We start from the raw sequence: 13,449 nt of genomic DNA on the forward strand, positions 1-13,449 counted from the left end.
TCAAGTGAAAAACGGAATAAAGAAAACGTCGTCGGTAGAAGTTCTGTTCAAAACAACACAGCGCTCTTAACCAGTTGAGTGAGAAATCCGTGTAACCGTACTCTTCAAGCTCTCCGTTTGTTTGCCGAACTCAGACCCTTGGGGATCTTCCCCCGGTCTGATCCGGCACCGTCTGCCCTGGGCCTAAACGAAACCATGTGGGGGCGGAGATCCCTCCACATCTGGTAACATTTATTTACATCAGGGACTGTGGTCTCTAATCAAGCAAACACCAAGGGCCACACACAAATACAATCCCGATAGAGGGTAAATGGGGCGCGGTGGCCAAGCGATTCCAAAATATCAGTCTGATTTATAATCTCTGATATGTTTCATCCCCGGAATAGACAGCTGTCAGGAACAATGCTGTCAGATGTCTGAAAATCTTGGCTCGGCATGACATGATTGTTGGGAATTGATGCGACGGGATGAAAAATAACCGGTTGATGAGACGGGTGGGGGGGTTGAGAAATCAACACAAACTCGCAGAGTTCAATTGCCGGGCCTTTGAAACGGCCGCGGTCCGTGACCTCGAACGACACGAGGTCGCAGGTGGAGGCCGTGCGGAGGCCCCCTTCGTGACTGACCCCGTCCAGGATTGCATTAGCTGGATTTTCTTGCAGAGTGTGTTTTAAATCTGAGATCCTTCTAGCCGATGGCAAAAAATGAGATTTTACCTGCTAAGTAGTTGGAGGCCATTTCACGCCGTGGGTTATTTACCCACCGGCTTGAAACCGACTCAACCGCCATTATTTCGACGTACCGTATGTTTCTCGTTATTAATCCCGGAACATAACCAGATGTATTTCAGGCTTTTAGGAAAGGCATGTGTCCAGCCGGTCACTCCCATGCCCATGTTTTAGATTTAAGATCACTTAACCGTGCCTCTTCTATCCGGATCCACCCGCCAGTGTTTTGACTTACAAAGCCTACGTGTGATTTAGACATGGTTTCAAAGAGAACAGGAAAAAAAAAACGCCTCGAGCTGAGCTGATGTGCGTCTTTGGTTTAAAGTGGCTGTCAATCCCTTAAAAACAAAACAAAAAAAAAAAGCCACCAGGAGACGATCCACCTGTTTACATATGCAGGCCTCAGACGGATGTTGAATAATTCATCAGTTGAGGACAACTGCAACAGTATTTGGGTTAAGGGGGCTGCACGGGTCCCTCCCCTGTCTGGTTCCGTGCAGCCTAAATTATAGGCATCGCTTTTCCGAAGTGAAATCTAGGACAGAGTGGGAAGGATCCGAACAAGGGGAACGATAAGAGCTGCAGAAATGTCGAGCTCATTGAGGCGGCGAGGTGAGGTGGGGCAAGACCCCCACCCTCCACCCCATCCTCTGTGATTTATGGAAAAGCGTCCTTTTTGTGGGACCCCCAAATAGGATTTGGAGTTTGGAGTTTCATTTCTTGTCGAGTGTGTAAATTGTATTTGGCCCCGTGGAGGGCCGGGGGGGTCACGACACAATTAGTGGGAATGATAAATTCCGTCTATGGCGGGATGGGGGTGGGTGGACTCAACTCCCCCTAGATTTTTTCTCCGGGTTCGAGATCAGGCGCCTCTCGGGCCTTAATGGACTCTGATGGAAAGCAACTGTTCCAGCCATCCATCAGACACCCTCACCCCCCCACCCCCACCCCCACCCCCACCCACCCCTCCCAGCCCGCAGCTTCCAAACAAGATGCAACTTTCCCCTCGCCTCTCGCCCCGCAACCTACGTTAACGCAAGTTAACTACGATTAATAACAAGTCGAGCCGCACTTCATGCACCTGTCATGTGAGCTTATTCAGCTTATTCCCAGGTGTCCCTTCCAGGTGTTGTAATTGTGTGTGTGTGTGTGTGTGTGTGTGTGGTGGGGGAGCCGGTGCGCAATGAGTCAGCCAGCCGCGAGTCCCGGCGGAGCGCGGTTTTTAAGCCCTGCCCACTCAGAGCGAGAGAGAGAGAGAGAGAGGGAGAGAGAGAGAGAGAGAGAGAGAGAGGGATGGATGGATGGATGGATGGATGGAGGACGGGGGGAGGCGTGGGTTACTTCCACGAAATCAAAGTGGATGCTGAATGGCGCCATATAGGTGCGTGATGGCAGCGTGTTCGGATTAAACCCGTGACCGTCAGCGGGTGCTCCGGAGATCGGCGTGACGTGACGCGGACGACGACGAAGGAGTGTGCGTGTGTGTGTGTGTGTGTGTTTGGGGGTGTTTGTGTGTGTGTATATGTGTGTGTGTGTGGGGGGGGGTTGGATCGGCAAGTTGAGATGCTGCGGGAGCAGCCCGGGGACGCCGCGGGGTCACTGTGCGTGAAGAGTGGACAGAAAACGCGGGGGAAGGAGCGCGATCGTCCGCCCCGGCCGGGTCTCCTGGCGCGGCCGTGAGGGAGGAGAGGTTCCTGGCGCGGCGCGTCCCGGTTGTCGCTCGGAGAGCGGAGACGCAAGCCGGAGGAAGGCGTGCGTCAGGCGGACAACACCAGCGCCGTTTTTTTGCGGGTGAACAAGAATGAAGGCTGACGCCGGTTCGAGTCCGATCTTGAACGCCCGCATCCCAGATACAAACTCACGCCGGCGGTGCGTTTTTGGAGTTTGAAGAACCCGCAGTGATGGAGACCGAGAACGCCTCATCCGGGCGGCGCGTCTCTCCCCGCGCGTAATGGCACAAAAAGTTTGGGCGCCTGCAGAGGAGGAGACGCACCCGCCGAGTCCGCGCTTTTTTTTTTAAATAACATGAACATCTCCCTGTCTTTTTTTCCCTCCCATTTTCCATTTTTTTTACTCCTTCCTCCTTTTTTTAAATTTTCTTTCGAGTTCGAAGGTGAATCCCGGCATGACTCGACACCCACATGCGACCGGGTGACTGGAAATCGCATCAAGCCGGTTAACGATCCGTGAACCACCGATTCGATTTGTCCAAAGAAGCGTGGACGGACATTAATGATCTAGCGAGGATTTCTTCACCTGCAGCGGCATACTGAGAGCCCCCCCAGAGAGTGTGTGTGGGTGTGTGTGTGTGAAAGAGAGACAGAGGAGCTCCTACTGGATGTCTATGATGTTGTACCAGCTCGGGCAGAGGTGTGTGATGGAGGTGGTGCTGCTGACCCTACTGTACTGGGTGTCCGTGTGGGCGGAGGAGAAGATCATATTTGACAGACACGCTGTCTACTGGAACAGCTCCAACCCCAAGTGAGTGTTAATAAACCCCCAAAGGTGTGTGTGTATGTGTGTGTGTGTGCGCGCATTTCTCGGTGTGATTTAAAAAAAAATCTTTAAGCAGCTCTGTCGTTCTCATCCAATGCCTTCCCTGCTTTCAACTGTGTGCTGAGCGAATGTTGATAATATTGATGCGTTTCACAACAGGCAAGCGCGGGCACGTACACACACACACACACACACGCACGTACACACACTAATGGAGGTTCACATGCATGTGGAGGCTCGCTGTTTGCTCTGGCGCTGTGAGCTGCTTTTGTCTATGACAATGGGGGCATCCTGCATCCCCTCCTCATCTGTGTCTACAGACTCTCTTTCTCTCCCTCCCCCTTTCTCTCTCTCTTTCTCTCTCTCTCTCTTTCTCTCTCCCCCTCTCCCTCTCTCTCTCTCTCTCTCAGCCTTACCTTTCTCCCCCTAATTTCACCGACTTGTGCCAGTGCGCATACACACTCGATCCCCCCTCAATTGCAAGCACTTGTGCAAAAAGAAAAAAAAACAACCCCACATGCATAAATAAACAAAAATAAACACACTGAGTTGCACACACACACACACACACGCACACACACACACACACACACACTAACACAAACAAAACATACGCGCTCATCTTTGGCCCAGGCCTCTCATTGGCATGGGTAAGAGAACACTGGGTCCGTCCGTCTAATGGTTTGTGACAACCTGGCTAACTCCCTCACCATTTCTCTCTCTCTCTCTCTTTTCCCTCTATCTCACTCTCTTTCTCTCACTCTCCCCCCCTTCTCTTTTTTCTCACCCCTTCCTTTTCTCTCTCCCTCATCAGCTTTCGTCCCCCCACCTCCCGCCCAGGTAGATAAATAAACACTGAAAGTGCTCCCTCCTCGCTCGCTTACGGCTGAATTGGTCCAAACTGTCTCTCGCTCTTTCTCTCTCTCTGCATGAACCCAACGCGCACAACCCACACACACACACACACACACACACACACACACACACACAGACACATGCATACCGAAACACACACTGAACTAACAGGCCTGCCTCTGACTGCATCACTTTTCTACAGAGGGTTCCTCAAATATTTAACAGGCAAGGGGGAACATTTTCTCCCTTTCTCGCTTTCTGTCTGTCTGTCTGTCTGTCTCTTTGTCTCTCCGAGCTCCTTCCGTCTCACATACAAGTCACATGCACACCGCAAACGTCACCGGGTATATTTATCCTATATGGAGAGTTGCTGTTTTTCCGTTAGGGTCGAACTTAACAGGTTGATGCAGAAAAGGGGGCACATCAAAAATGCATTTCCACTAAAGCAATGAATCCCGGCTCTGGAGCCCTGGTGGTGAGGCTAGTTTCTTCCTGACAGACCCTTCAGCACTGTCATTGCCAATCCTGCCGCTCTCTGCACAGAGTGAAGCCTGTCCCGCGCTGCTTGTGAAGAACCTTGAGCTGACATCATTCATCGCGGAACATCCAGAAATCATCCAATTTCACAAAGCAATTACCGGATAATCCCGGTTTCCGTCATCCAGGGCCGTATATTTCTATCTTTGTCTGTCACGTCCTATGTCAGACCTGACATTGCAACCTCTACGCGCAAAAGAAACGCAGCACCTTCAGTTCCACAGACGTCCCTTCTGTGGAGTGAAACGTTATTGCAGCCCATCGTTTTTTTTCTTTTGAGTTTTTGACGGCACCCTAAAGTCCTTACAAGATTATGCAAATCAGCTCGATGATGTATGGAGAAGGCAACGCGAGGAACTGCGCTACACTGCGCGGCACGACTGTCTAGAGAGCGTTGAGCTCGCTCGGCTCTGTCGATATCTTTCTTCTCTGACTGTCTTTCTCTCTGTTACTTACTCCATCGCAGAGTGCAATAGAACAAAAAAAAAAAAAAAAAAGAAAGCTTTCTTGAAACACGATGAACCAAAAACTAACGGTTGGCTTGCGGCTGCAGATTTATAAACGCAGCGTGGGAAAAAAAAAAAAAAAAAAAAAAAAAAAGTGCTGCAGGACCCACTGCCAAAAAGTTCTCAAACCTTTTGGAAAGTGTCGGTGCGAGGACTCCGTGTCTGCAGAGCGTCCGGGACCGGAGCTTATTCAAAGTTAATTCATATTTGATTGTTCTTCAATATTTACAGACTCAAGGCATTTTTAATTGTTCTAAAACCGTTCCCATTGTTCAATTGTGACTGTGCATTTTGATGTAAATATGTAACACTCGCGGTGTCAGCGAGGTCAGCCATGTTCAAAGGAACTTGTTGTAGAAGTCAAACTTACAGCGGTGTTAGCACACCGGGTTTCTCTGTGTCACGTTTGGAGGGGGCGTTGATTCATAGCTTCTTTGTTATTTGTTGGAAAAAGTTTTATACAAAGGGATGTTTCTAGGTTGCGTCGTTATTGAGGGGACGAGGGAGAAGCCTGAGCGCCGCTCACCAAATACAGCGGTTGATTTTCACCCTTTCTTGCACGGAAGGAACATTTTGCTGTTCCAAGAGCCTTTTCAGGAACTTGGCTGTTTCTTTGTGCATTCAGACCCCCCAGTGACCCTGGACCTCAGTTCCTTGAACCACTTGATCTCCTTCTCCAAGGCTTCTTCTCACGCTTCCATGGGGACGCATAGGATGTAGGTGCTTGGGAATCGGTAGAGCTCACAAGCCACGCAGATACTTCTTGCGGTATGCCACTTTTAAAAACTGGTTTCTCATGACTTACGACAAAATGGACAGACAACTTGATCAGGTGCTCTGATATCCGTCTGGTCCACAAAATTTTACATAACGCCGCCCCACCTCCTCTTAAGACCCACATTAAGCCTCGCTCCCAACTCACAAGTCGAATGCTGAGGTCGGTGTCTGGAGGAGACTGCAATGTTCCTAAAAGAAAGTCTGCCTTTTCTCAATCTGCCTTTTCCTGTAAAGCCATAAAAGAATGGAATGGGCTTCCAGACAATCTAAAGAACATGACTGATTTTCACACCTTTACACAGGCCGTTAAAAATTGGATTCTGGAGCACCAAACATGCTCACGCTAACAATGCCAGACGGGTATTTTGCCATCAGATGTTACCCAGAAGGGTAACATCTGATGGCCCCCAGATGACCAAAGTAATAATATCACAACAATATTACAAGAATAGCACTTTCAATTTGCAAAATACATATTTTATTGCTTGTTTATATATTGTATAATTATTTTATTGCCTATCAGTATATTTTATATATATTGTCTATTTTATACAGTTTTATATTTGTATTGTCCAGGACTACAGATGGAAATTAGCAATGAGCTACAATCTGGTACAAACATCTCTGCCTCTGTGCTTAATGTAATTGTACACTGTCCAAATAAACTTCTAAACAAACAAACAAACAAACAAAGAGGTTCAAGCTCTTGGGGAGGGATTTCCAGAGCTCACATCAGAACGTAAACAATTTAGCCAGAATAAGAATGCAGTTTTCACACAGCGAAGCAGTGCAGGGAGAACATAAAAACACTCGAACCCATTTCATGGTCCGTGGTTATTTCTTGCCGGGCAGAACATGGATGCTGTGGCATCGCTTTCCATGTTGTCTTCCTCTTCTTTACCGTGGTTTCTTTTTGAGTCGCGGGTCGCAGACGTTTTCGCCTCACCGGTCCCTACGGTTTTACCCTCACTGCCCGTAGTATTGCAAAACTAAAAGATTCCCCCCCGGAGGCGGGGAGTTCCTAGTGCTAGATTCGAGCTGGACAGTTCTGAGAACTACGTTCTTAGAAATGCTCCCATCCAAAAGCGGCTGTTGTGAGCCTCGGCTCTCAACGCCATCCAAGTTGCTCGATTGATTCCAGATGATTGGTCGGTAGTGAGATCCCCAAATTTCTGGCATGGCGTGGCCAGCGAGAGTACGGGGCGCCTCTATCAAGATTCGCCCTAACTCAGCAACTTGTCAGTGACAAGGTGGATACACCCTCCTGTCTACTCCTCCCCGCACACACTCTTAATCCGAGGATAACTTGAAATGAGCGAGTGGCTGCCACCCCAAACCCACTAAGAGGATATTTCATGAAATAATAAATCAAGCGGTAGTTTATCCTCACGTACTTTCTTCCAACCAATGGATTCATAAGGGATAAGTCCAAAAATCTTGGCTCGGGGTTGAGGGATGGGAGAAATGGATCGACCATAAGAGTGCCGCTAATGTGGACTCAGGAAGGGAGATCGAACATGTGGAAACGCTCAAACGCCTGGTGTGAATTGACGCGCACCCCGCTCGTTTGTGAAAAGATCCCCCAAAACACATGTTGATGCCAAGCCTGAATGCCTGAGGCATCTGACACCGACAAATAAGAAGCTCAAAGATTAAATACAGGCATTAATGCATCACGTCCAAACAGCAGCTATTGTCTGAGGCAGCGAAGTGACACAAACCGCTGGGGAAATGAACAGCTGTGTGTCTTAATTGATCACACAACATCAAGCACGCAGCTTGCATTGAGCGATCGGGATGGGTTGTCTCTTCTCGTGTTCATCAAAAGTTTGTTCACGCCGAAGTAGCTTGAGAAAAGGCATCCTTGGGAAGGTCACAAATTGCGACTTGACTTGAATTTGTTGAATTAATAATAGTTTTTTTCCTCTCTTTAAGGACCAGCATACATTTTCTTTCTTTTTTTTTTTTTTTTGTCCAAAGGAGGGAAAGTGTAAAACTGCATAATGTGACGAGTCACAGCGGAGCAATGTTTTCAAACTCTCCTGAAATAAAAATAGTGCTTGCTACAGCAGCGGCACTGTGTCCTTACTTTATATTCACAATCTTTTCCCGGACACCTCGGTCTTACATACATTAAGGGGCCTTCATTAATCTTATTTATTTCTTCCATCTTTCCCGTACAACTCTAATTCTTACCTGAAACATAATCTTTAAATCTGTTACAAATCACTTTATACTGTAGCAGACACATTTAGAAACAAGCTGTTGTCGACCAGAAACACAGGAACAAGAGCCGGTAATCGCCTTAGGTTAGATTGGCAGATAATGTGGCCTCAAAACATTCAACATATCTATAAGCCTGATGCCAAAAATAGATAAACAACTATGGCATATTATTTTACAACAGCCATTCTGCAGAGGTTTTTTTCAATGCTGCCACTAAATAGTTGTATAGGTGTAAATGCTAAGTCACAAAATATACCAAGTGTCTATTAACTTACAGTAGGAGGAGGATGTGGCATCCCCACAGGCACTGGGCAGATTATGAATGTTTAAACCAGAATTCTGACTAGTATCTAATGCAAACTTTGGAAAAATACTGGAGTCTGATGTTGGTACGTTCATGATTTGAGGCAATGCCGCTTGCATCAAATCTAAAAACCTTCATTGCACTTGTCGACAGGTGTCATACGTGCACTTTTTTCGATGTTTTTTTTTTTTCTTATTATTAGCATTCCCTGGGACCGTGATTTTTGTTTTGAATCAAATCACAAAAGCTGTTTGTAAACTGCAAACTGCCGCCGTCAGAAAGACCTTGATCCATCTGGCGCCCATGCTTTGCAACAAAGGTGTAATAATCATTTTGTGTGTAACATAGCGATTAGCCTGTTCCTAAAGAAGGATCAATGTGCTTAGCCACGGTTACCTAAATCTGAGAGTCACTGAAAAATGTATTCTGCACATGAAGCCGGTGTTAGTTTCCAATGTCACCGCCTACATTCATTTCATATATAAAACCACGTCTGACGCCGCATGTCAGCATTAAAACAGGCACATTACATACCTTTTTAAGAAGACTAATTGAGGATCGCTTTTAAATCCGTTATGATCCCTTTTTCAATTAGCTGACTCCACTCCGCTATCCCCGGAACATTACTTTTGAAAAAAATCCTCAAAAATTAAATTAGTCTAAATTAAAAAAAGAAAAAAAAAGAAAAATATACATCTTGCTTCTAAGTTTGATTTGAAAATGATGTAAAGAGTTCTATCCAGTCCATCGGCCATTAATCGCGTGGCAATACTTGAAAATGATTATTTCAAAAAAGGCTGGATCGGTCTCCCCTCGTCTCATTTACATGGTTGTGTTACTGCATCGATATCAAACTAAAATTGCTAAAAAGTCCTTGTTTCCCAAATCACAATTTATTAAAATCTCCACTCTGAGCTTTTGGGCACATATCTTACCACATTGATATAGAGAGAATACAGTAGTTACCACATTGAGCAATTTGGCTCTCAAAGTTCAACGCAAAGAGCTCGCTAATTTAATTTTTTTTCTTTTCCATGGAAATGTAATAAAACTAATATTACCAAATCAAGGTTGCAGTGTAATACTTTTTATTCCCCGCTCAGCAGTAGTGGCGCATTTGTGTTGGTCCGTCCTCCTGTAGGTGAAGTGCCGCGTATAAATCGTGACTATATGAGACACACTTGATACAATATTATCATGAGCGGCACCGTGGGGTGCAGACACTTAAATCCTCCAGATATGTGAATAAGAGAGCGATCGCTTCTACGTCAGAGTAAAAGGTTGTACCGAGATGAGCTCCGGCCAACCCGGGACTCTGGGTGCAGGGTTAGCGGTTTAGAAAATGAATGAATGAACAATATCATCGTGTCATGTTTCACCAGTAAGTTGTGCTTTCCGCTCCAGTGCACCGATTTGACCGATTTTTACTTGAAAAACACCGACATGAAATATTTCATTATTTTCCAACTTTCTTCTTAGTTTTCATTTTGAACTGGGTCACAGTCTCCGTGAGAAAGAGGCCGTATGGGTTGTATTTAACAAATATTTGATACACTTATGCACGAAATAATATGACGCAGCACTATAACCGAGTTAGCTTCAAGTATCTAAAAATAGCTGTACTCTAAAAATCTACTGTAAATCGTAAGTAAACAGTTCCTGCATGTATTTTTTTGTCTTCCATATATGATTACTTTGATTTTGATTTGTTTATTTGCTTTTACTTAGGTAACGGTTTAGGACTCGAGTCATTCTGCAGTCTTAGACTTCTATACTTCAACCAACTATGTACTTTGCCTGCCATTGCGTGTCTGCTGCTTATCTTCTCTGTTGTTCAACTCTGTTGAAGTTGTTCTCTCTTGACTTTTCTGATCAATTCTGGACCGAGGTTGTTTGTTTGGTCCGCTTGGTTTTGGAATACCTCGATGCCAGTGCTACTAACACGGACAAGTCAAGCTTGATAAAATGAGCAAGACAAAGGTTCCCACTTAAGAGGGGAAGCATAAAACAAATCGGCCCAACCCTTGATATCAAGGGCTGAGGCTCTCAGCAGGCATCTCCCTTTCAAAGTCTTGAGGGATAATAGAAAATGTAAGAGATAATCCTATTCAAACAGTTACAGCCACTTTTGGTCATGGCAGGGAGCGACGTTTGCACACTGAGAGTGTTGTCCATTCTGCTGTTGAGAGTATGAGATACAGTATGTGTGTGTTGCCCGGAGAAAAAAAAAAAAAAGTATTATAAGACATATTATCGCAACAATACTGCAATACTAGAACAGGATCTGGAAATCTTCCAGACCCATATAAAAGGATTTGTGCCGTATGCAGGAAGGAATATAGAAGAAACGCACTCGCACAAGCTCACACACTCACCAGTAGAAGCTAGATTTGGGTCACAAATCCATATACAGTGCAATGGAGCCCATTGAAGGCAGGGTGAGCCAGCATCCATTTTCCATTTCACAACTGCACTCTCACATAAACGCAAACTCACACACACACACACACACACACACACACACACATAGACGTAAACATCTCAATATGGGAGACACGTATCCATCATATGATCAGACAGACAGTCAAGCATTAATATGAATAAATACCAGTCATTTTTCTCATTATGGGCAGATGTAAACACACACACACACACACACACACACACGTGCATGGACAGAAACACTAAGCCCCCTTCTAGCTTTCGGGAGCATATATTAAAGCTTGCAGGTTAGGGGCTTTGTTCACCCCGTGCGGCTAATGTGCTCAGAGCAATGGGCTCTTTTTGACGCACACACACACACACACACACAAACACACACACACACACATACGTACACAGTCACATACACACAAGCGCTGGCTCAGTGGTCCAGAAGGAGCACCTTATCTAATCCCATGGTTTATCCTTCAAAAGACTTTCTTTTCCTTCTCTTCTTTGTTCCCCCTCTCTCCACTCTCTTCATCTCTGTGTCTTTGAGGAACTCCATGTCAGTGAGAAGCACTGATGGTTGACGACGCTCTCATTCTATGGGACAGAATCTATCTCCTTGGAGACGAAAACACACACAGATACCCCCTCCCGCAACCCACCCCTCCATCGCCTTTGAGGAAGAAGTGTATTATGCAAGGGAAAATCCACACAGTTTGCAAAGAAAGTCTCATGTGCACATATCCTATATTCATGACACACAAGTAACAAGCACGTTACAAGGAACGCACCAAAAGTCTTTGCGCATAAACCACCCAAACACACAGTTGTTTGGTGATTTCCTCTGTGGTGCTCTCTTGCTCTTCCTCAGCTGTACCACACACATGCAGTCGCACACATCGCTCCCATCCAATTTACATCCAGACCCGCAGCCGCTTCCTTGTTTTCCTTCTTGTTATTTATCGAGTCTCTATTCGCGCCCGTCGCAGCCTCCATCCCTCCCCCTCTTGCCCTGTTGCGCTGGGGTTAGCATGTTTTTCTGGCGTGGTGTCCACGCCGCCTCCAGCGACATCTCTCCCCCTGTACATAATGTACAAAGCTCTGTGCTACATTAGGTTACGTGTCCCTCCCATGATTTACAGGGCTGGACCTTGTAACCGTTCGCCTCGACTGTCGCCGCCTCGAGCCGAAACCAAGCCTCCAGCGCTGTTTGTTCCCTTCGTAGCCTCTCGAATCAACTGAAAATGAGTTTTAATTACAGTGACGGCTCATACCTTGCGAATTATCTTTTTCCCCCCCTTGTCAGAGGGAGACGCAGTTACATAACAACACCTAATGCAGCGAAACTTTGTCATTTAACAGATTAACAGTGATTGGCGGGAGTTTATCTCAGTTTTTTCTGGACACCGGCCCGAAACGGTTTGTCGGACAAAAGTAGTCGAGTTTAAAATGAATGTCCCGGAATGATTCGGCAAATTGGTGTCATCGAGGTTCTTGTGAAAGAGCTACTTTTTCTGCTTTATGCCTCAGCATGCTTGCCACTGTAATTTTAGATTAAAAGATACTGGAAGCGCCACCCTTTCCTCCAATTTCAAGAAACTCTCTGGAAACGGGGAAACAGAAGCTCCCTTTTAAGACGTTTGAAAATGGATATCCCCAGCTAGAATTATCGCCTTCTCCCTAAAAGAATACCTCAGCGTGTCAGTGTCCTGATTCGGAAGCCCAACTTTATGACTGGTTTGGCTTTACAGGCCATTTGGCCACCATTGAAGATTTTACGGCGGTTAATAGGTCCAAATTCCAAATTGTGAAATGTTTACAGGGCACAACATGAGCTTTTTTTGCTCACCAGTTTCTGCGGCTAGTGATTTTCCAAAGTTACAAGCCACTCAGCATTTTCACCAGCCACAATTTTGTCGCTAAAAAAATGACGTTAGTCAATGAAAGGTTGGCCTACGGCGTGTATGTTGCCAAACAGCACCCGTGTCTTCTCCAGCTCGGCCTGGGACCGTTTGGTTGCGGTGCTTCGGAAATGACCGACGGAAATTTTTCGTGGTCCTCGATTGTTCCAACTTTGAAATTGCTTCCCCCGATCACAAAAGAGGCCCCCTTCATTCACCCCTTTATGTCCTGCAATTGACGCAGGACATTACTTTCCCTCCTTGGTCATGCACTAGCCATTCTCATCCTGACTTCCCCTTTAGTCGAATAATCGTTTCTTTTTTCGTCGTCTCCTCTTCCTCTTTCGGTTTCTTCTTCCAGGTTTTCTCACACCATTTAAAAAAACTCTGCATCCTCTCCTGCTTTTTATTCCCGCCATGTTCTACGCAGATATGTTTAGTTTACTGCGATGTCAAGAAGGCTTCATAGATGGACCTGCGGCGTGTGCTCACGGAAGATGTAGTTTCACGGTGTCATATTCCGATGTTTGTTCAGGTGCTGTTTGCGAAAACTACAACCTGTTGAAGTGACTAGCGGCCGCAGACACTGCTGAAATCCACGGGCCAATGGTGGCTCGGTGGTTGTTAATGTCAAGCCCTGAACATTGACCCAAATAGCAGAAGATGCCAATAAGTGTCATGGCTAGAGT

General features: G+C 46.1%; 1 protein-coding gene across 1 annotated transcript in view; it reads left to right on the plus strand.

Moving 5' to 3' along the window:
* The first annotated feature begins 2,042 nt into the window (after positions 1 to 2,042).
* The window catches only part of efna2a (ephrin-A2a), a 104,945-nt gene continuing 93,538 nt past the window's right edge, over positions 2,043 to 13,449 (plus strand). The window contains exon 1 of the mRNA XM_086156618.1: positions 2,043 to 3,209. Coding sequence (XP_086012744.1) covers positions 3,067 to 3,209 — 143 coding nt within the window. The 5' untranslated portion in view covers positions 2,043 to 3,066. The remainder of the gene's footprint in view (positions 3,210 to 13,449) is intronic.

This window comes from Fistularia commersonii, chromosome 1, assembly GCF_037954325.1.
Source record: "Fistularia commersonii isolate RoL2024-O1a breed Wild chromosome 1, RoL_Fcom_v1.0, whole genome shotgun sequence".
NCBI classification, from domain to species: domain Eukaryota; kingdom Metazoa; phylum Chordata; class Actinopteri; order Syngnathiformes; family Fistulariidae; genus Fistularia; species Fistularia commersonii.